At 51.2% G+C, this 20,322-nt stretch overlaps 1 protein-coding gene across 5 annotated transcripts in view; it reads left to right on the top strand.

Annotated features, from left to right (window-relative positions):
* Positions 1–20,322, top strand: part of Cfap46 (cilia and flagella associated protein 46) — a 92,419-nt gene that overhangs the window by 24,954 nt on the left and 47,143 nt on the right. For all 5 annotated transcript variants that reach the window (XR_013045885.1, XR_013045886.1, XR_013045884.1 and 2 more), the window contains 13 exons: positions 1,519–1,642; positions 2,265–2,395; positions 3,012–3,136; positions 4,258–4,391; positions 4,979–5,191; positions 5,901–6,066; positions 6,218–6,367; positions 7,140–7,247; positions 7,666–7,832; positions 14,912–15,043; positions 15,559–15,721; positions 17,045–17,132; positions 19,973–20,111. Coding sequence is in view for 2 of the 5 variants with exons in the window: in XM_076554685.1 (XP_076410800.1) it covers positions 1,519–1,642; positions 2,265–2,395; positions 3,012–3,136; positions 4,258–4,391; positions 4,979–5,191; positions 5,901–6,066; positions 6,218–6,367; positions 7,140–7,247; positions 7,666–7,832; positions 14,912–15,043; positions 15,559–15,721; positions 17,045–17,132; positions 19,973–20,111 (1,840 nt within the window). In the remaining 3 variants the exon portion in view is untranslated. The remainder of the gene's footprint in view (positions 1–1,518; positions 1,643–2,264; positions 2,396–3,011; positions 3,137–4,257; positions 4,392–4,978; positions 5,192–5,900; positions 6,067–6,217; positions 6,368–7,139; positions 7,248–7,665; positions 7,833–14,911; positions 15,044–15,558; positions 15,722–17,044; positions 17,133–19,972; positions 20,112–20,322) is intronic.

Genomic DNA, 20,322 nt, shown 5'->3' with positions numbered 1-20,322 from the left:
GCTGGACATCTGTGACGGGGATGTGATGGGCTGGTCTTTCTTGGTGCCTTCTCCCATGGCTTGTAGATAGTCATCTTTGCTTTCCGTCTTCACTGGCTGTCGTATACGTCTACCCCAATACCCTCTTTGTACAAGGACTCAGCCATAGAGTGAACATAGGACCTCTGATGGTCTCTTCAACCTTATCACCTATTCAGATCCCCATCTCTTGAAAACAAGGCTTTCTTTTGGAGTCCTAAGGACAGAGCTTGGAAGCAGCCCATTCGGGGACACAATTCAGCCCACAGTACCATCTGAGGAACAAAGATGTCAGCTCTGGGTGCTCTTGGTATCAAAGCCGAGTATATTTCCTTTACCTGGGCCACCTACTTTGTCCCCAGGGTAGAAACAGGGTTGTGCTATACCCTAGTCGTGGCTGCTGAGCCCAGCTCTCAGGGACAACCAGCAACTCTGGCTAGATTGGCAGCGCCATTGTCGCTGGAGCCACAGACAGGTCTTAGTCGGTGGGGGCACTCTCCTGGAGCTCCCTCCAGCACAGCTCTGACAAAGTGTTAGAGGGCTGTGAGCCTTGGAGATGACGGTTGAGTTGGCTGTGGTCCATGTTGTGGGCCCAAGACAAGGGGTGAGAAAGGGAGGGTGGGATCACGGCCCTGTGCTGGGATGACTGAAGTCTCTGAAAATAAAGCCCTTCTGGCCCAGGAGCTATCTTTCTGGCTCCACTGTCTCCTTGGGCCTTGTTGTGGCTCTGGTTTGTTGTGACCCTCTCTGTCTGAGCAGCTGTAGGTCTGTTGACATGACATGGCTGGGCCTGTCCCGCTTGGTTGGTTCATTTCATTAGAGAGCCATACACAGCTGCCCTGGAGTCTGCATTTTCACGGGGGGTGGGGAGGACATAGTGCTAAGCTGGCACCTGGAGGGGATGCCGAGGACTTAGCAAGGCGGGGGACTCAGGGGGAAGGTACCCCAACAAATCAATATCTGTGTTATAGATGGCAGCACAGAGGATGCAGGAGGTCACCTGAGAGGAGATGCTCCCCCCCCCCCCCCCCCGCCAAAGCCCCAGTTTCCTATCTGGTGTCTCCTGAGCCTGGCGATGCACTGGACAGCTGGTTCTCACTGTGAAGTTGAGCTCTGGGTGGGCGCTCATCTTAGATCTGGAAGAAGGGCAGTGGTTCAGAACCTTTACACCAAGCAGACATGACTGTTGAGCTTGGAAATGAATAGTGGGTGCTGCCTGAGAGGTCAGGATGTGGGGGACAGGTCAGAGGCCTGGTGTTTCTGAGCTAATGTAGGCTGTCTCTGAGGGCTGGAAGCTGCACACACTCCATAATAGCTCAATGTCATTGCTGGTCCAAAAGCACCAAAGATGCCCTGGTGTTGGGACCTCTTCATACCCCTAGAATGAGCTCAGCTGTCAAAACCTCATTGCAGACCTTGGTCCCATTTGCCTGGGTCAGTGGCACTATCCCACGCCCAACCCTGGCCCACCTCCTCAGCTTGGATGTTTCCTGCTTTCAGTTTCCACTGGGAAAACCAGGGGTCGCTTCACCTATCTCTGCGCCAAAGCTCGACATCACATCCTCAGTGTGGATAAAGCTGCTGGACACCTGCGGCGTCTGGGAAATGAGAACGACAAGGAGAGGTGAGCCAGGAAGGAGGGACAGAGGCGCGCACACACAGCGGTGCTGTCCAGGAGGGTCTGTCCGCTGAGACCTGCCTCCAGGCACCAAGTTCATGGCTACCTGGGACCCTGTGAGAGATGGCAAGCCATGGACATTCCGTGTGCAGCCTCTGTGCTGAGGGTATGGCTTTTTCCTGTGCAACAACTGAGCTACTTATTAGGGCGTGCTGACCACGGCTACCACAGGAGTTCCCAACCCAGGGAGACCCATCCACACCGCATGTAGGGAAATGAATTCGGGGGTGGGGGGGAGCATTTCTCATTGTTAAATGACCAGAAGAGTCACTGACCCTGGGGAGAGGACAGCCAGAGAGCTGCACATGACCTTGAGGACAGCCCTAGCTCTGACTTCTGGGCCTTGACCCTATGAATTGCTCCAGCTATGACCCCTGAATTATGACCCCACGATCCAGGCCTGTCTTTATGTTCACACGCTCAGTTCCGTTGCACGTCTGTGTCCCAAGCCAGTACTCGGCACCTGGATGCTGTAATGCTTTAGGGTGGCTCTCCCCCGGAACAGTCTCTCCGGGTATTCCTAATCTCACCCGTGCTTCCTTTTTACCACCCGGATCCTGGTGAGCAGGATTGCGATTTGGGCCGAGCTGGCCAAGGTTGCCTGGAAGCAAGACGTATGCGATGTCTGTCGTACAGCAACCCGCTTCTGCCTTCTGTATGACAATATCAAGTCAAAGAAGACCTCAAGGCTAAAACGAGGTGTGTCCCCTTGGCATGTGGGTGGGCTGGGCTTTAGGACTGCATCCACCTCTGGTGCCTGTGGCAGCCACAGCACCTCCGAACCAGTCGATCCCACCAAGGGGCACCAAGCAAAGGATACAACCCAGAGCCAGTTGGCTACTTCCTGGCTTTATATCCACAAGGTCAACCACAGAGGCTTGAAAATATTGGCAACAAAACAAACATCTATGCTGAGCGTACACATGCTGGTTCCTGGCCATTAACCTTCACCATTGCCCTTTAACAGCGATCCATACAGTGCGTACATTGCAAACAGTGTCACCGTCCACTACAGCTGATATATCGTTCAAAGGAGGATTGTATAGGTTCTATGTGTACATGACACCATTTCATAAAAAAGACTGTGCCTCAGTACCCCTGGGGGTCCCAGCAATACTGAGTGGCAGCTGTACTTAAAACTGACCGATAGTAACAGTGAGGGTTACAGGGTTATAGCAATCCATGCTGTCCTTCTTGAAGGACTCATCCCACAAAGAGCTGGGCAGAGATTTGGGCAACAGGTTGGTGGGGAAGGAACTGCTAAGTTTTTGCTTGTTCAGAAAGAGCCTATCTTTCCCTGCTGCTCTTCCCTCAGGGAAGAAGAAAAAAGGCATCGACAGCTCCATGCATGAAGGGGGGACATCTGAGGTGGTCCTGCAAAATCGTATGTCCCCTGACCTGCTGAGGAAGATTGCGGAGGTGTCATTCCTCAGTGCTGAGGTGCATCATGAAGGTCTTGGCCATTGTAGCTGCTGGTGGTGATGTGGCCATTAACGCACCAGAGAGACTTGTCCTACGGGCTGGGCTCCCCTTGGCACACACATCCCTAAACAAAACTGTACATTAGGGAGGCAAAATTAATTCAGTTCTTGGAAGATTGCATGAGAAAAGTATGAACTGAGATGCATTGTGGTGTGTGTTGGTGTCATTTTTTTTTTTTTTTGTGGGAAGTAATTTCTGAATTCTGGGTGTGAAGTTGTATTTGGGGATTGAACTTGGAGTTGATTTAGGAAGCTCTTGAAGGAGGTGTGATCTCTGCCATATGACTCTGCAGGTTCAGCCGAGGCTTGGGCTGGATCTTGGTTCCCCAGAACCAACAGGCCTGCTCCTTTACAGACGGGGTACCGAGACCCAGGGCTGGACCTGCCCAAAGCTAGCCACATGTATTGTGACCTAGCTCTATCCAAAGCCCTCAATGCGAGCTCTCAGCTCCCCACACCTGTGCCCGTGTCAGAGGCAACCTTAGGCGTCTGTTTCACCCTCACACTGGTACAGCCTTTCCTTTGGTTTCACTCGGTGTGCACAAAGCAGAGGCTGGGGTCACTCAGCGGTTTATTCCATCAGAGTCTGGTGACACGGCGTGACCCAGGACAGCCCCCGTGCTCAGGCAGCAAACTGCCAGGCGGACGTGCTGAGAGCAGACGTGCAAGGAGACCAGTGGCTGGGAGTGACTAACTGGTCTGCCAGCTAGAGGCTGGCCTGACCCATGTCCTCCCACCCCACCTACCTGCCGGCTGGGCTCTGCAAAAGCCTTTGATGTTGCAGAGCAAGTTTGGGAGGCTTCAGAGAAAGGAACAGTCAGCCAGCTGCCATGGGAGAACACGGAAGACTATTCTGCCTACCTGCCAGAGTGTGATGATGGGTGTAGGCTGTGCTTCTGAAGGAAGCCCTCTCTTCTCGGGATGCACGAATTGGCAGGCTGTTGAGGCAGATGGGGTGTGGAGGTTCATCATGGACTCTTTATTCGTGTTTGACTTTTTCAAAAGAAGAATGTTCTGTGTGTTCCCCCCAGTGTGGTGGTCTGCCTTGCTGTGACTTCTATGACTGTAATTTCCTCACAGGCCACTGTCCACTTGCTGCGCTTGGAAGGTGTGGAACTGAACGACCGGGCCATCCCGCCTGAGGACTTGAGCCAACACCCAGCTGGCTATGTGCCTGAACCACCAGATAGCAATCCAGAGTGGATCACATACAGGTGGGTCAGAGTCCCAGCCACCCTGTAGACCAGCGGTTCTCAACCTGTAGGTCGAAACCCCTTTGGGGTCACGTATCAGATATCCTGCATATCAGTTGTTTTTATACTACAGTCCACAACAGTAGCAAAATCAGTTATGAAGTAGCAATGAAATAATTTTATGGTTGGGGGTTCACCACAACATGAGGAACTGTGTGAAAGGTTCATGGCATTTGGAAGGTTGAGGACCACTGCTCTGGACCAAGGGTTGAAGAACTGCTACATTTGCCCAGACCCAGTTGTGGATGAAGCAGGATATACATGTTAGAGCCTAGGCTGTTTGTAATCCATGGCTAAGAGTGGCTTGGACAAATCCAACAACTGTAAAACAAAATAGAAGATGCCGCATGAGGGGAGCAGCACCAAGTTAGTCTCTCTGGATCCTGGGTCCCTGGCCTATGCAGACAGCCGGAAACACCCTCCAGACCTCGGTGGAGATGACCCAGAGAGCCCACACCCACTTCTGCAGTGGCGTTTGGGATGGGGAAGGCGGAGGCCAGATGTGGAGCTGACTGCTGCCCCATGTGTGTGTGTGTGTGTTGTTTCAGAACCTGGATAGAAAGCCTGTCACAGTACGCCATGAGCAACTGGCTGCGCGCTGCAGAGATTGGACAGGAGATAGGGGAATCCTGGATCGTGCAGAACGCCGTGGTCTATGTTTTGAACCACAACCGTCATCTCATCTTGGCCGGGAGGCAGAAGGAGCTGGTGGATTCCCTGTGTCACCTCCTCAACACCCTCAAGGCCACTGACTACAAAGGGTGGGTGTGGGCACCACACCTGTTTCTGTTTGGGAGTCATAGCTGTGGGCTCAGGCATGACCGTTGTGGGGGCAGTGAGTTGAGAGGCTAGTAGGCATGGGTAAGACCTGTACGTGGAGGAGGCACCCAGCCTGCACTTGGATGACAGGGCCTCCATGACCCACGATACCCACAGCAGCTTCACTGCCCTCTGCCGGCTCCGCTCCAACACTACTCTTGATGCCTCTGCTCCAAGCCATCAAAGGTCAGAGGTCAGCGGAGGCCCAGGCAGTCTGTGAAGGAGCTCAGTGGTCATCCCACCTTGGACTGGGGATGGGAAGAGGGTGGGGACTCCATGACTACGTGTTTCTTATCCAGGTGAACAAGAACTTAGATTAATGTTTCCCCAGCAGACATTAGAAGTCTGAAAGCATCAGGTTAGGTTGGGTTTGAGGCTCGCCTGGTCTACACAGTGAGTTCCAGGCCAACCAGGGCAACATAGTGAGAACCTGTCAAGAAGGAAAGAAAAAAAGAAAGAAAGGGAGGGAGGGAGGGAGGGAGGGGAAATGAGCTACTGCTCCGGGGCACTCACCCGCGGTCTATGTAAACCTCAGCCATCCTCTCACCTTGACTGGGAGGCGGAAGGAGCTGGTGTGGTGCTGTGAGGTTCCGCATGGGGCTAAGTTCCGTCCTGCCCTGGCTGTCACAGTTCTCATGTCGCACCCTCCAGGGACTCCGTTATGCTCGTCATGCTCTGTGACGCCCTGGCTCGGGGCCTGATCATCAGCTGGATTCCCATCCAGACACCCGAAAAGTCGAAAAGGAACGTGCGCCCTAACTTAGTTCATGTTCCGCTCGAGTCATCGGCCTCACCTGAGATCCGAGCGGCACTGGAGGTACTCCACCCTGCAGTCCAGGGATGGGCCATCGGGTGGGCCATGGGTGGACTTGATGCCCGGGAATGGAGAGCCATGGGGAAGGGCAGAGGAAGGAGGGCTCAGGGACCCCTCTTAGATTTGCCTCATGGCGAAGACACCCTTGTTTTAGGTCTGTGAGTTCGCACTGAACCTCACTAACGGGAACGTGCCGGAGGATGTCGTCCCCACCAGTGTGCGGCAGCATCTCATCTCCACCTGGGTGAAGGCCAAGCAGCTACTGCAGCAGCAGATTGGGCAGCGACTGGGCACTGATGAACAGGTGGGTGCTGAGGGTACCCTGGGAGGTTAGGACGCACAGACTGCCTTTCCCTGGTGTTCTCATTATGGTCTTAAATGTGGCCACAGTTGCTGGAATGGAGGGTGTTTCCACCGAGTAAAGCCTGAGGTTGTTCTCTACCGTTACCAAGACTGCCGTTTTTGAGAGCCAAGGCAAAAGGTCTCCACTAGGTCTGAGCTCTGGACCTCTGGGGGTGCTGCCGGTTCTCACTGCCACTCATTGACAGAGCCGTCGCTTTGACAGGTCACCAGTCCACCCTCAGCACAAAACCTACCGGAACAGAGTCTGGGAAGGAGACAGGAACAGCAGGAACTCAAGAACCCCTGCCATGACCCTGACCCTGCAGCAAGTCCGTCACTGCGCAGAGCTAGAGGGAGGGAGCAGGGGAGGGCCCAGGCAGGGATGTTTATACCGGGCCAGACAGAAGGGGTTGATGGGACATTCCCATACCAGTAACCTCCTTACCGGGGCTCAGCAGCCTTCTCCCTCTAGAAAGCCCTCCTTAGAGGTCAGACAATACTGTCTTCAAGGCTCAGGAATTTACAGACTTCATACCTTGTTGCCTAAGAAGATGGTGCAGGTAGTGTTGATTCTTACCAAAATAGCCTAAGATATCAACACTCCACGTACTGTGCTCTGCCTGTCCCCGACACTAATGCTGCACATTGGTTATCTCAAAAAATGGTTCAGACAGCCACAGCTTTCCTTCCCTGTCTCCTGGGCAGCTGGACACTCAGCCCTTCTCTCCCTCCAGAGTACCAATGAGGACATCAACGCCATCACCAGAGTCCTTGTTGCCCTTGAGATGTACTCGTGCAACGGACTGGGCCTCATGGACTTCACTCTTCCCCCGCTAGCCCAGGTTGGTTTCCCCAGGTATCCCGAGAGGTAAGTCAACAGCCCCCATCCGGGAAAGACGAGGAAGCCAAGGCCTAGGGTCCTCCTGCCCGAGGCAGTCAGAACTCAAACCACACCCACACTGCAGCTTCCCTGGGTGGCCTTCCTCTGTCCTGCTTCATCCCAAGACCTCAGCACAGGCAGAGGCATGGAAGAGGACAAGCGTGCCATGTGTGGTGGCTAAGCCATGAGATAAGTGACAATGTTTACGCTGCGGCCAGGCCTCCCAGATTGGTGGTCTGTCTGGAACCGCATCTGCATCGAAATCCATGGCTGCGTACATTGCAGGATGGGTCAAGCTCAGCAAGCTGGCAGCATGGCCATCGTTGAGGGCCACTGTCACCAATGTGACATCCTTCTCCCCTTCTTCACGTGCTGGGAAGGTGATGAAAATGGTTTCTGAGTGCAACTGGCCGGAACCCCTGGTGGAGCTGCAGACCCTGACGCGCCTCACCCACTTTGCCTACGTGGCCCATGACCATGAGATCACCATGGCATGTTCTCAGAACGCCACACAGATGGGCCTCAAGTACCTGAGGTCATTTGGCAGGTAAGTGACCTCCACGATGGCGTGTGTGCTAGAGGCACCCAGTAGCATAAGCAGAGTGGGGAGCGTGTGCCCCGTGCCACAGGGCAGGGGCCGGAGATGCAGCCCTGCTGTGCAAGGGATAGTCGGCCGGAATCGGACTGCCATGACCCTTCATCTGCTGGCTGCGTGTGCTGCCGGGCGGCACAGCGAACAGCCCGCGAAGCTGGGTATTAATGGGGACACAGAAGACACACGAGCCTGTTAGGAGGTCTGTGCAGCAGCTATCTGTGTGTGATAGACAGACAGACAGACAGACTGATAGACAGATAGATAGGAGCTGATGGCTCTCTTAGGTGAGGCAGCCGTGATAAAATACCACAGCTGGGGAGGCCTAAGAAGTGGGGATTTGTTGTTCATGAAACAGAAGCTGGATGTCAAGTTCAGGGCATGGCAGGTGGTGTCTGGTGAATTGTCACTGCCTAGTTCAAAGATGGCCACTTCACAGGTGGAAGAGGAAAGACGCACCTTTATCTTCCTTTGCGGAGCAGGATTCCATCCTGAGGCTCCAACCCCTACACTTCACTGCCCTCATCTTCCAACAGCCTTTCTACAAACGCCATCACCCAGGGAATCACATGTCAGCATGTGACTTTAGGGAACATACGTGGTTCTCAGATCAACCATGTTCCAATCCTGATGCAGACAGCTTTGTCTAAGTGATTTAGGGAGAAACAAGATGCATGAACTATAATCTCGATGCCCCTGGACAGGCCATCACCTGGCTTGTTGGATGGGAGACAGCTCCTCTGTCAGGTCTCCCATGGCAACTGCTGGAGATTGCCAGTCACTAGCTGCATTAGTCGCTTTTCTCGTTGCCGTGAACTGATGAGAAGCAGTCCACGGGAGGAAAGGCTTATTCTGGTTCACGGTTTCCGGGTACAGTCCATTAGGAAGGGAAGGCATGGCAGCACGCTGCTGGAAGGCAGCTGAAGTGTGCGGCTGGGATCCCAAAAACACCATGTGTTTTGTTTGGCAGAACAGGAAGCAGGGAGCAGACAGGGAGTAAGGCCAGGCCACAAAAACCTCATGGCCTGTCCTCAATGACTGGCTTCCTCTAGCAAGGAAGTACCACCTCTTAAAGGTCCCACAACCTCCCACAACAGTGCCTCCAGCTAGAAACCAGTGTTCAAACACATGAGTCAGTGAGGGACATTTCTTGTTCTACCTACAACACCAGTGAAGCACCAGAACACCCCGTCTTCCTTCATGGTTTCTACAATGTTCCACTATGTTGATCCATGATCAGAAAAGTTAACTCTTTCCTTCTCCCTGAATATGGGGCTGTTGTAAAAGGAAATATTGTAACAAATGGCTATGCAGCCAATATTTTCCTCAGGGCTTTTCTTTTTGGCTTCTTTCCTGAGTTCAGTTATCCTGAAAGATAAAGTCATAACCCAGGGTTATGAAAGTTGCCTCCTTTGCCCAGTGGCCAGTTTGGTCAATGGTTACCAAATCCATAGAGTTCTTCCCCATGCCAATGTCTCCAGTCTTGGGCTGTGTATACCAGCCTTGCTTTATGAGCTCTTGATGCACTCCTGGTGTGTTGACAGTATTTATGGGGCATGTAACATAGGCCAAGCATGTGTCTTGTTCACAGTGACAGCTCCAAGGCTATGTTCACACAACTACCGAGAGTCTGAGAGTCAGCAGAGCCCCATGATCTGCAATGTCTGTAACCGAAGCATTCACATGTCCAGACCCCCCCCCCCTGCACATGCAGGGGCAAGGACAGAGAATTAGTATTGAGGAGTAGGGTGCTGTTCCTATGACAAGCCTGACCATGTGTTTCAGGGGCTTTTAGACCTGTTTGTAGGAGGAGTGTGGAAGAGTTCATAGCTGTAGGACTGAGAATGCCTAGAAATGCTCTAAGCAGAACTTAACGGGCCGTTTTGGTCAGAGTGTAGAAGAATGGATGCTGAGAGGGATGGGCAGGGGGGCCCCAGCTCATGAGCTTTTCAAGATGAAGAAGGGCTCTGGGGGACCTGGCCGCATTCCTGTCCTATTCCGGCAGAGAATCTGGCTGCTTTTCCCCTGTGTCCTGATCGTTTTAGTAAGGCTGAATTCAAAAGTAGCGGAAAGTCCATGATAGCACAATGGCCAAGCTGTGGCATGGTTACTGGTCGCTGTTCTTCGCCAGATTTTCAGTGAGAAGGAGCAACAAGGTAAGAAAAGTGTGCAGTTGGTGAGGAAAGGAGAGGCGGGCGGCAGGTTCTGAACTCGTAGATATGGCGGTCAGAGCAAAGCGACGTGTTCTCAATGAGATTGGTGCCATGAAGAGAAGCCTGAAGTTCTGCACTGAGATCGCAGGACAGGTGCCTCTGGAAATGCAAATTCATTTGAAAAGAGAAAGAATGTGACACACAAAGTTTTCTCTGCTCAAAAACAGCTGCCTAGGGAAATCTTTTCCCAGACTCAGCCAGGGTACAGAGACCACCACAGCTATGGTAGAAGGGGACCTAACTACATCTCAGGCTAACATCAGAACTTGGCGATGTCCACATGATACTGGTTTTGTAGGCAGGCAAAATGCAAGAGTGAGAGATTTAGAGAGGCTGACATCCAAGTTCTGGGACGCCATTAGGGCCACACAATGTGTGACAGAGTCGTGTCTCCTGAAGGGAAATGCTGAGAGGCCATCCCATGGGATGTGGAAGTGTTGCTTCAGTTGCGGTAGGGACCCTGGGATGTTGGAGTTGCCAGGATCACAGGAACCTACTGAGGAACGCTGTAGTATAGAGTGGAGCTAGCCTGAGAGAGAAACTACATGTAGTGCAGGTGGCAGAATTGGAGGTTTGGGCCCCTTGGCACTGCTGAGCCCATATGACTCCATTATGATGATAATTCCAGATGCTGAGTGTGAGCTGCAGGATTTGGTGGTGCTCCGCTGAGTCTGTCTCTCTCTCTGACTGTGTTTCTTTGGGAATGTTTGCTCTGTCTCATTGTCTATCGGAAGTTTGTAACTTTTAGATTGTATTTTATAGGGACTTGTAAGTGAGAGATTGCCGGAGTCTCAGAAGAGATTTGGGGCTTTTGAAGCATTGATCTGGTTAAAACTATGAGGACTTTGGAAGTTAGAATGGCTTCATTTTCCATCATGAGATGGCCATGAGACTGGGGGGTCCGTGATGTGTGAACTCAAGGGGAATAGGAGATAGCTTTATTCTGAGCCCCATGTGAGTGGCCATGGCCTGGGAAGAGGCTCCAGGTCAAATCGCTCTGAATATGTTCTTCCTTGAAAGCACTTGCATTGTGCTAGTCACAGAACAAAAGCAAATCCTAAATCAATGTATAGACTGAACACCCTGGTGGGGACATCAGGAAAGCAGGTTACAGCAAAGCAAGGAACTCTGCTCTCTGAAGACACTCTTCACGTTTGGGTGGGCAGAATCCAGTGTCTTTTATATTAGTACATTTCAAAGGTTCACCTATAGTTGGAGCATGCTAAGTCAAGTACCGAGATGGCAAATGAATGGCTATTAAGAGGACTAAAGATAGCCCAGGATGATTTTGACTTTGGATCTGCAGCATTCCAAGTCTCTACAAGCATGATGTTCTAACCAGTCAGTCCTATAGAATCTTTAACATTTTTCCCCCCTTGAAACTTCAGTTCACAGGTGGGATATTATAGCTTAAAGTGATGTGTTTGGGTGTCAAGGTAACAATAGGTAGGATTGTCATGGTTAATTTACTTCAATTGCCAGCTTGATTGTATTAAGAGGCACCTAAGGCATTAATGAGGCAGACCTCCGGGGATGTCCTTGAGGGTATTCTCAAACAGGTTTAACAGGAGAGGAAGACTCATTTTGAATGTGGGTGGCATCACTCCATGGGCTGGGGACATAGACAGAACTACAACGGAGGGCGGGGGAGGAAGCCAGTGGCTCACCAGTGTTCATCTCTCTCAGTTTTCTGGTTGGGGTCAGATCCGTGTGGCCAGCGGCCTCCTCCTCCTGCCTCCCCCGCCATTGCACGGATTATACACATTAGTGATAAACTGAGTCACCAACTCTGAGGCATCAGTATCACATTAAAGGAAGAAAGAGAAGCACCTCCCCTTGGGGTCATTTAACCAAGAGCAAATCCAGATTTGAGTTCTCTGCTTCATGCTCCCTGTGTCTTCTGCCCTCTGTCTGTCTGGTGCACGAGTCTGAATCTGTGCCTGCGTGAAGACTGCCTGTCCCCCGGTATCCATATGTTCTGTCTGGCTTCCCTCTGTCTTTATTGAACAGCACAGAGAGCGCCACCTGGGGAAAGAATAGGATGCTTTACAGAAATCTTTAATAGAATTTTACAAGGGATGAGGTGTTACTTGAATGTTAAAGGGTCTTTTAATAAAAATCCGGAGCCAGATATTGGGGTAAACACTGAGAGATCAGAGAAAACAAAGGAACAAGCCACCTCTTACCTCTAGGACTCCTCAGCCTGAAAAGCCTCTAACTGAAAGGGAGGCTTCTGCCGAAAAGCCTTTAGTTCCTGTCTCCTCGCACCTTATATACTTTTCTCCACCCAGGCATCAATCACTTCCTGGGATTAATGGCGTGTATGCTTCCCAGTACTAGGATGAAAGGTGTGTGCCACCACTGCCTGGCTCTGTTTTCTCTCCTAGACTGAATCAATCTCATGTAGTCCAGGGTGGCTTTGAACTCACAGAGCTCCAGATGGATCTTTGCCTCGCAAGTGCTAGGGAGGTGTGTGCCACCAATGCCTGGCCTCTATGTTTAATCTGGTGGCTTGGACTATTCTCTGATCTTCAGGCAAATTTTATTAGGGTACACAATATATCATCACAATCAGGGCTCTGGTTCCAACTGGCCCAGACAACAGACATCATTGTTTATCAATTAATATCCACAAATGGTGGCTTTCGACCTTTATCATAGATTTTAGGAGTGGCTTTCAACCTCTGTATTTGCTACTTTCAGCAAATGATACACATGCATTGTCTGGGTCAGGGACATGGAAGAGTACATAACTCAAGAATACAGTTATGCATTAACTTAGGTTGGAAAAGTTGACTTCATGAAAAATCCAAGGCAAGTAAGGTTGATTGTTACATTGTTCTCTTAAAAGCAGGTTTTAAAAAAAAAAGCTTAAGTACACAGTGGGACAGCAGTCTTAAATCTTAAGTGACCTCACAGTGGTTAAGGCTGCCTGTGAGGTCCCGCAAAAGTTGCAGTCTCTTAGAATAGAAGAGATATGTTCATAAGTCTGCGTTTGCCACACACCATGATGGACTATATTCCCTCAACTGTAAACAAAATAAGCCCTTCCCTCCTTAAATTCTTCTTATCAGCAGTTTGGTTACAGCCACAAGAAACGCGACTAAACCAATGTCTTCCGGTGCCCTGGCCTCAGCGGGCAGGACCTTTACCACTGAACCGTCTCACCCACACTAATCTCGCTCTTACTTAGATCCAACAGTGAGTTGGAAGGGGAGGTCGGAGGGCGGAGTAGCTGAAGTCCACTTACCATAGGCTCTTCAGGCAAGAGCTGGCAGAGGTGGTCATATTCAACCCCGTGCAAGATCCCTGTCAATCACTCAAACGTTATCCTTAGAAGAAATAAACAAATTGGGCATCTTTGCAGAAAGGGTTGCTGTATGCTGTTTGTGCTACTGTACACACCACTCCCTGCTGGGGCACAAGAAGAGAGCTGTGCACAGCACCAGGCCGGACCATCATACACTTCCATCTGTGATCCTAAATCAAACCCAGTTTATAAAGGAAAGCCCTGGAATAAATAAAGCGAAGATGCCCATGCATACAAAGAGCAATAGGACCAGGCCAGACTAGCATACTCTTCCATCTGTGATCCTAAATCAAACCCAGTTTATAAAGGAAAGCCCTGGAATGCCCGTGCAGAGATGCCCGTGCATACAAACAGCAATAGGAAACCTAGCGGCTGTAATGTTCCTCACTAGGTCCTCTGAAGATCTTTGGCAGACCGATGTTGCCCCCTCCTGGTGACTGCTGTCACTGCACCCTGCTGGCTGCAAGGGTCAAAATTTCCAACTGTCACTCCCCACGCTAGGGTCACATCCTTTTTTACACCAGCCTACCACCTATGAAGAGGGGTTTAATTACCACCCAGCCTCCATTTACCTTCAGACCACAGATTCCCATCATACAGCAGGTCCCGAGGCTAAGGGTCAGATGTACCTTCTTCCACTGGTTCCTTGGAACACACTTGGCTGTTGGCTCCAGCAAGCAGGTGGTGCTTGTCTTCTAGAGCCCCGGGTCCCAAAGGAAATGTTCCCAGAACAAGTAGGTCACTCACAGAATAAAATCTGTGCTGCTGAGATGAGCAGCTGGAACACGCCCTCCCCCTCCCACCCCCTCTCTCCCCACCCCACCCCACCCCCACTCTGCATGTGCCCAGACCACAGCTGCACCAGGTTTGGGAACCAGGGGCGTGTCCGGGGAGCGACGGTGCCGCTCTGATATGGTGCTGCAGGCCGGTGTGCCCCTCTGAGTGAAGAGGGCAGAGGGCCTGGGACAAGACTTTCTGCCCAGGAAACAGAGTCCAGCTGAAGACAGAACCCAACAGATAGTTCTACTGGCCCGTGGATGGATGGAAACCCACCCCAAACAAGTGGCTAAGAGCCAGTTAAGGAGTCTGTCTCATGGTTCTGTGGGTCCACTGGACTCTGACAATTAGTTCTGGTTTGGGGTCTCTCACAAGCGTACTAGAGTGCCCATCAGTCAGGCACCCGCAGAACTGGTTCCCACATCCCCTCAAATTCTCTGTGGGTGGGTATCTCCATCTCCAGGAACTGCCATTGCAAGCACTGAGAGACCATCCCCTCAATGAATGTCCAAGATGCCCAGGCCAGATGTGGGCATCTTAGCTCACTGGCAAAGAAGGCCTCAGAAGGTGGAATCACTTGCCCTGTATCATCTGTCAGCTGGGCAGGTCCCTAGGGCACAGGGTGGGGCGGTAACGCACCTCCGTCTTCGGAAGCACTTGCAGGGCCGTGGCTGAAGAGACAGCATTCGCACCGCTTCCCACCTCTCCCTTAAACCACTCTGTGCCCTCTCCAGGACCGATGTCAAGCTGGCAGCAGAAATGCTGTGTACTGTGTCCTGCATCCAGGGCCGCAGCATCATGGAAAACTTGAAGGGCAGGAAGCAGCTACGGCTAGCAGCAGCCAAGGCCTTTATAGAGAGTGCCAGGTATGCAACTGGGGGATGCGCTGGCAATGTGTGTATCTAGGGGGAGAAACTGGGGTGGTGCCACAGTGATGCTGGTGGGGGCATTCCCAAGTCTCAGGGAAGGAACTGGGTGGTACCAGTAAGCCCCCGGCTACATCCTGCCATGCAGCCAAGCTCACAGACGCCAGGGCATCCAAGGGCAGTACTGGAGCTGTGAGCTAAGTGGATGCCGAGGCTGTCTGGAGGGTCCCTAAGCATACAGGGGCCTAAGTAGCAGGGGGCAGGTAGACACAGCAAGGGCCGGGCCAGAAGTGCCGATCATTGCCCTGTGATATGGGCAGCACCTGGCCCAAACAGTTTGCCAAGGAGGAGGTATGGCAGGCTTACTCTCCCACGGTGCCTGCCATACAGTACCAAAGCTGTACCACCCTGATTGCACGCCTTCCCTACGAAGTCCAGAAACTTCTGGATTGGATGTACCTGGGGAAAGGTACCTGAACAGCCTACATAACTTTGGACGAGGCATGTCATTTCAGGTTTGGGGGCCTGGCAGACAACAGTTCCCTGGTGATGACGGCTGCCCGTCACTACTGGAACACATGGCTCCCGCTTCTGTCCTCACCAAGCAACAGGAAAAAGGCCAAGGGATCCCTCCAGAGAATCATCAACATCATCAACAAGACAGAGACCAAGAAGCAGGTGCCAGGGGGACACAGGCTAGGGTCCTAGGAGCCCTTACCCTCAGGCCCGGCCAGACCTACAGGAAAAGAGAGCCTCACAGGGCTCCCACAGAGTTTGACTGCCTTAGGGGCTGCCTTGATTGGGATGTGGCCCCTGTGGGACGCGACTTTCACTGAACACCATCCCCATGGGACATGGCTTCCATAGAATATGACCCCCAACAAGACATGACCCACATTGGGCATGACCTCTACCAGACAGCATCTTCACAACTTATCCTGCTGGGCAGCACAGCCTTCTCCAGATCCCAGAGAGGTCGGAGGGAGGTTTCTGGCCAACCTCAGTGGTGGCCTCTAACCTCCCATCTCCCAGTCCAGAATCCTCTCCCATTCCCTCTTCATTTTAAACAACTTTGAAACAGAAGATTTACCCTGTTCTCAGTTAATCTCTTCCCTCTCCAGTTTAGAGTTTTGTTTGTTCTTTTTCTGTTGTCTGGAGAATGAAAGGCAGATTACTGATTTGAGATCTTTCTTCTGTTTTGGCAGTGTTCATAGCTGTTAGCTGGCCTCTGGGCATTGCTTTTGCTATGTCCCAATGTTTATTTCTATATTTTTATTCCACTGATTGAACGTCATTGAAAAAACTAGATTATATTGAGGAAGTAGTGCTGTATATGTGTGTATAATGTGGGCTGTGTGGGATATGTGATGTGTGTGTGTATGTGTGTGTGTGTGTGTTGTGCTATGTTGTGGTATGTTGTATGGCATGTACTGTGTATTGTATGAAGCGTGGGTGGCATGGTGGGGTGTGTTTGTATGTATGGCATAGTGTTTGATGTATACATATGGTGTGGCATGTGTTAGGTATAATACATGTGTGTGTGTGTGCGTGAGCGCGCGCGTGGTTTGTTGGTTACAATTTGGTATTGTGGTGTGGTATATGTGTGATATCATATGTGTATGGTTATGTAGTATTGTACTGTGGTGTGTATGGAATGTGGTGTCTTGTGTATAGTATGAGAGTGTGTGGTATGGTGTGCTGTACTGTGCTGTGGAATTATGTATGTATGGTATGGAAGGTTTTGGTGTGTATAGTATATGCGTGATATGGTCTATGTGTGGTATGGTGTGTGTATAATATGACACAGTGTGTTATGCATGTGTGGTATTGTGTGCATGTGGCATGTATGGTGTATGTGCTTAACATTTTGTGACTTGATAGTTCTGAAATGTTGCTGTGATTTCTGTCTTTCATTTGTTTGTTTTTATGATACTAACAAGAAACACGATGGAGGAACAATCAGTCCCCTCCAACATGTGCCTTTTGTTTGTTTCACTTAAGGAGACAGAGAAAACACTGCTTCTGCACCAGTGGCCAACAGCTGATTTCCAGGGTGGGGGGACATTATCTGAAGGCCAGTTCCTTCCAGGTGGGTAGCTGTGGGCCAGTGGGAAAGAGGGTTCTGGAAATTAGTATACTCCATGTTTTACATGCTGTGTCCTTACACGAGGCACCACCGTCATGGCTATGTCCATTTGCTTCCCGCTGGATGTTTTCCCTTAAGAGCCTACGGAAGCCTGCTCTGCAGAGAGAGCACCCAGGGTCCTCCATCCTGCCTGTGTGGAGAGCCTTCATAGCCTACCCTTGGTGTGCTGATAAATGAGTCTCCTCCTCCTCCTCCTCCTCTTCCTCCTCCTCTTCTCAGTTTTTCTGTCTAGCCCTGCCTCTCTTGGACCTCTCTTCGTAGACCAGACTGTCCTCAAACTCACAGAGATCTGTCTGCCTCTGCCTCCCAAGTGCCAAGATTAAAAGTGTGCGTCACCAACACCCAGCTTCATGTCATCTTAATCATACGTTCCACCATAAACATTTAGAGATGCACTCCTCGGCAGAATGATGAAAAGAAACACTCTAACCACAGACCAGCAGAACTATGTTCAGTACCATTTCAAGTTTTCGAAAAGGATAATTTTCTTCTCATGATAAGATTCTCTGTCACTGGGCGGTGGTGCACGCCTTTAATCCAAGCCCTTAAGAGGCAGAGGCAGGTAGATCTGAGTTTGAGGCCAGCCTGGTCTACAGAGCAAGTTCCAGAACAGCCAGGGCGACACAGAGAAACCCTGGCTGGAAACAAATAAAACAAACAAAAATCAAGAGCCCTGTGTGTATCTGGCAGCTCTTCAGCGCTGTGAGATAGAATAGTGGCCCCTGCCTTGAGCATGTTAGAGTCTACTCACAGGTAAAATTTATTTAAAATTAACAAAAGTATGGCCATGTGTAAACAAACATAGCACGCTGAACCCCCAGAGTTTAGACTATTGACAAACATTTCAAGAAAAACAATACAGATATCGTAGTCTGCGAAGCAGGGCTGCCTCAGACTCCAGGGCGATGTGGGGACTAGTTGAGGCAGTTTGTTAACTATGGTGCCAGACAGAAGCTGGAAGTCCAACTACTATCACCCAGGAAACCATTGTAAGCTAGGTCAGGAATTCCATGGCTTTAAAATTTTCCATTCTGTTGCTGGAGGGATGGATAGCTCAGCTGTCAAGAACACTTGATGTTCTTCCAGAGGACCCAGGTTTGATCCCCAGTACCCACACAGTGGTTCACAACCATCTGTAACTCCAGGGCATCTGATACCCTTTTCTGGCCTCCATGGGCATGGTCATACATGTGAAAAACCCATACACATAAACAAAACAAAATACCACCACCACCAACAACAACAACAAAAAACCAACCCTCTCATTCTGGGCCAGGTGTGGTATCATACACCTTTAATCCCAGCACTTGGAGGGTAGAAGCAGGCAAATTGCTGTGAGTTAGAAGCCAGCCTGGTCTCCACAGTGAGTTCTAGGCCAGCCAAAGCTACATAGTAAAACTTTCAAACAAACAACAACAAAACCACCTTCTACTCCAGATACACAACACCAGAAGGCAGAATCAGGCAAACAGAAATTCTGTAGAAAGGGGCACATTTTCAAACAGACAAAAAAAATTTACATCTGGTAAGAACGGCAGAAAATCAAGGAATAACGATGTGGGAAATCCTCATATCCAGTGTGTCAGCTGTGGGAGGTCAAAGACCCATCAGCTATTAGTGCTAGTCAGATGGTGCTTTGGCTCAGGGCTCGGCTCTCCCAAGCCTTGCTGCCTTTCCCCAGCATTCCCCAGCATGCACTCTGAGCTTGTAACCGAGTCTCCATGTAAGGACAGTACTGAAAGGAAGTCCCCTGTCCCTGCTGCTGGTTGGCTGGGAGCTTTGGCAAGCAGGGTCTCTGCCCCAAGTCTTTTACCCATCGGTTGGTGAAGCATCAGGTGGACAGGGGTATGTACATGGTACCCTTCAATACACTCAACAAGGAACCAAGATGTGGAGTCTGGGCTATGTAGGATGAGGAATGAGCATGCACATAAGCATCCCTTCCGTTCCAGTGCAGCTGGCAGGTTCAGCGAACAAGCTCAGATAATAAAGGAACTATGGGGTCTCCAAGTACCCGAGGTTAGCCAGGTTTTCCAGCCTACTTTGGGTTAGGGGAAAGCTAGCAAAGCCACCCACCCGAGCAGTGCCTCAATGGTGTCGTCTCTCAGCCAGCATGTGGCACGAACATGGGTGTGTTCAATCCTCCACGCAGCATCCCTATGCTAGAACACTCAGCGTGAGAACCATGACAAAAGGAGAAGGAGGACCCTGATGACCACGGCCAGCAAGACCTGCCTTCACGCTCAGAGCCAGGGTTGGCCCTGAGGATGTGGGACAGATTTGGTGGCAAGGCCCGCAGCCTTCCCTGAATGTTACTGGGAACATGTAACATACAGAGGGAAGACAAGATTTCCATTTCCTCGTGGTCATGTTGTTTACTTTTAGATCAAAAGAGAAATAGCAGGCTTTCTGAGAAGAGAGAGGTCATGGGGACTCAGAAAAACCCGGGACCCTGGCCCTCAGACCCTGAGCTGGGCAACCAAGAGACTCCATGAGAGTTAGGGGGAAAGCCAGTACAGGACATAAGTGGAGACCAGAGCGGGCACTTGGAGCTGGTTCCTTCAGACAGAGGAGTACCTGAGCTTCGGCCAGCGGGGTTTGGGGGATGAGGGGTGGAGCTGTAGGCAGGGGCCACCCTGATCTACCCACAGCACTACAGGGCACCTTCCAGCCTTCTGATGCATAACTGCATGTGAACGGCAGACTGTGACATGGGGTGTGAGGGAGCAGGGGTGTGGAGTCAGAGGTCCCCTTGAGATGACTCCCTCTCTTCTTTACCCCAGGGTCTGAGGATGACCTCACACTCCGCGCTGCACTCTACAGCCTGCTCTTCCACAGCCACGCTGACCAGAACGACTGGGAGATGGGCCTCAAGGTGCTGGACGAGGCCGTCCAAGTGCTGCCGAGAACAGCCCACCGCCTGTGAGGGCCCTTACCCTGAGCGCCCCGGGATACCCCCTGCGCCTCTCAGCTGGGCTTCCCCGTGGTCCCTTCCCACTAAAGGGCTTCAGCTCCCCAGGAGGAACCAAATACATGGCACAAAAACCCCAGCTACGTCCCTGTCTGGCCCCATCCCTGCCAACAGGAACGTGGGCAGCAGTAGTTCTGTGCGCCTTGTGTATGCTTAACGTTT

The sequence above is a fragment of the Peromyscus maniculatus genome, chromosome 1 (assembly GCF_049852395.1).
Source record: "Peromyscus maniculatus bairdii isolate BWxNUB_F1_BW_parent chromosome 1, HU_Pman_BW_mat_3.1, whole genome shotgun sequence".
Classification (NCBI taxonomy): Eukaryota; Metazoa; Chordata; class Mammalia; order Rodentia; family Cricetidae; genus Peromyscus; species Peromyscus maniculatus.
This window is presented reverse-complemented; position numbering and strand designations above follow the sequence as displayed.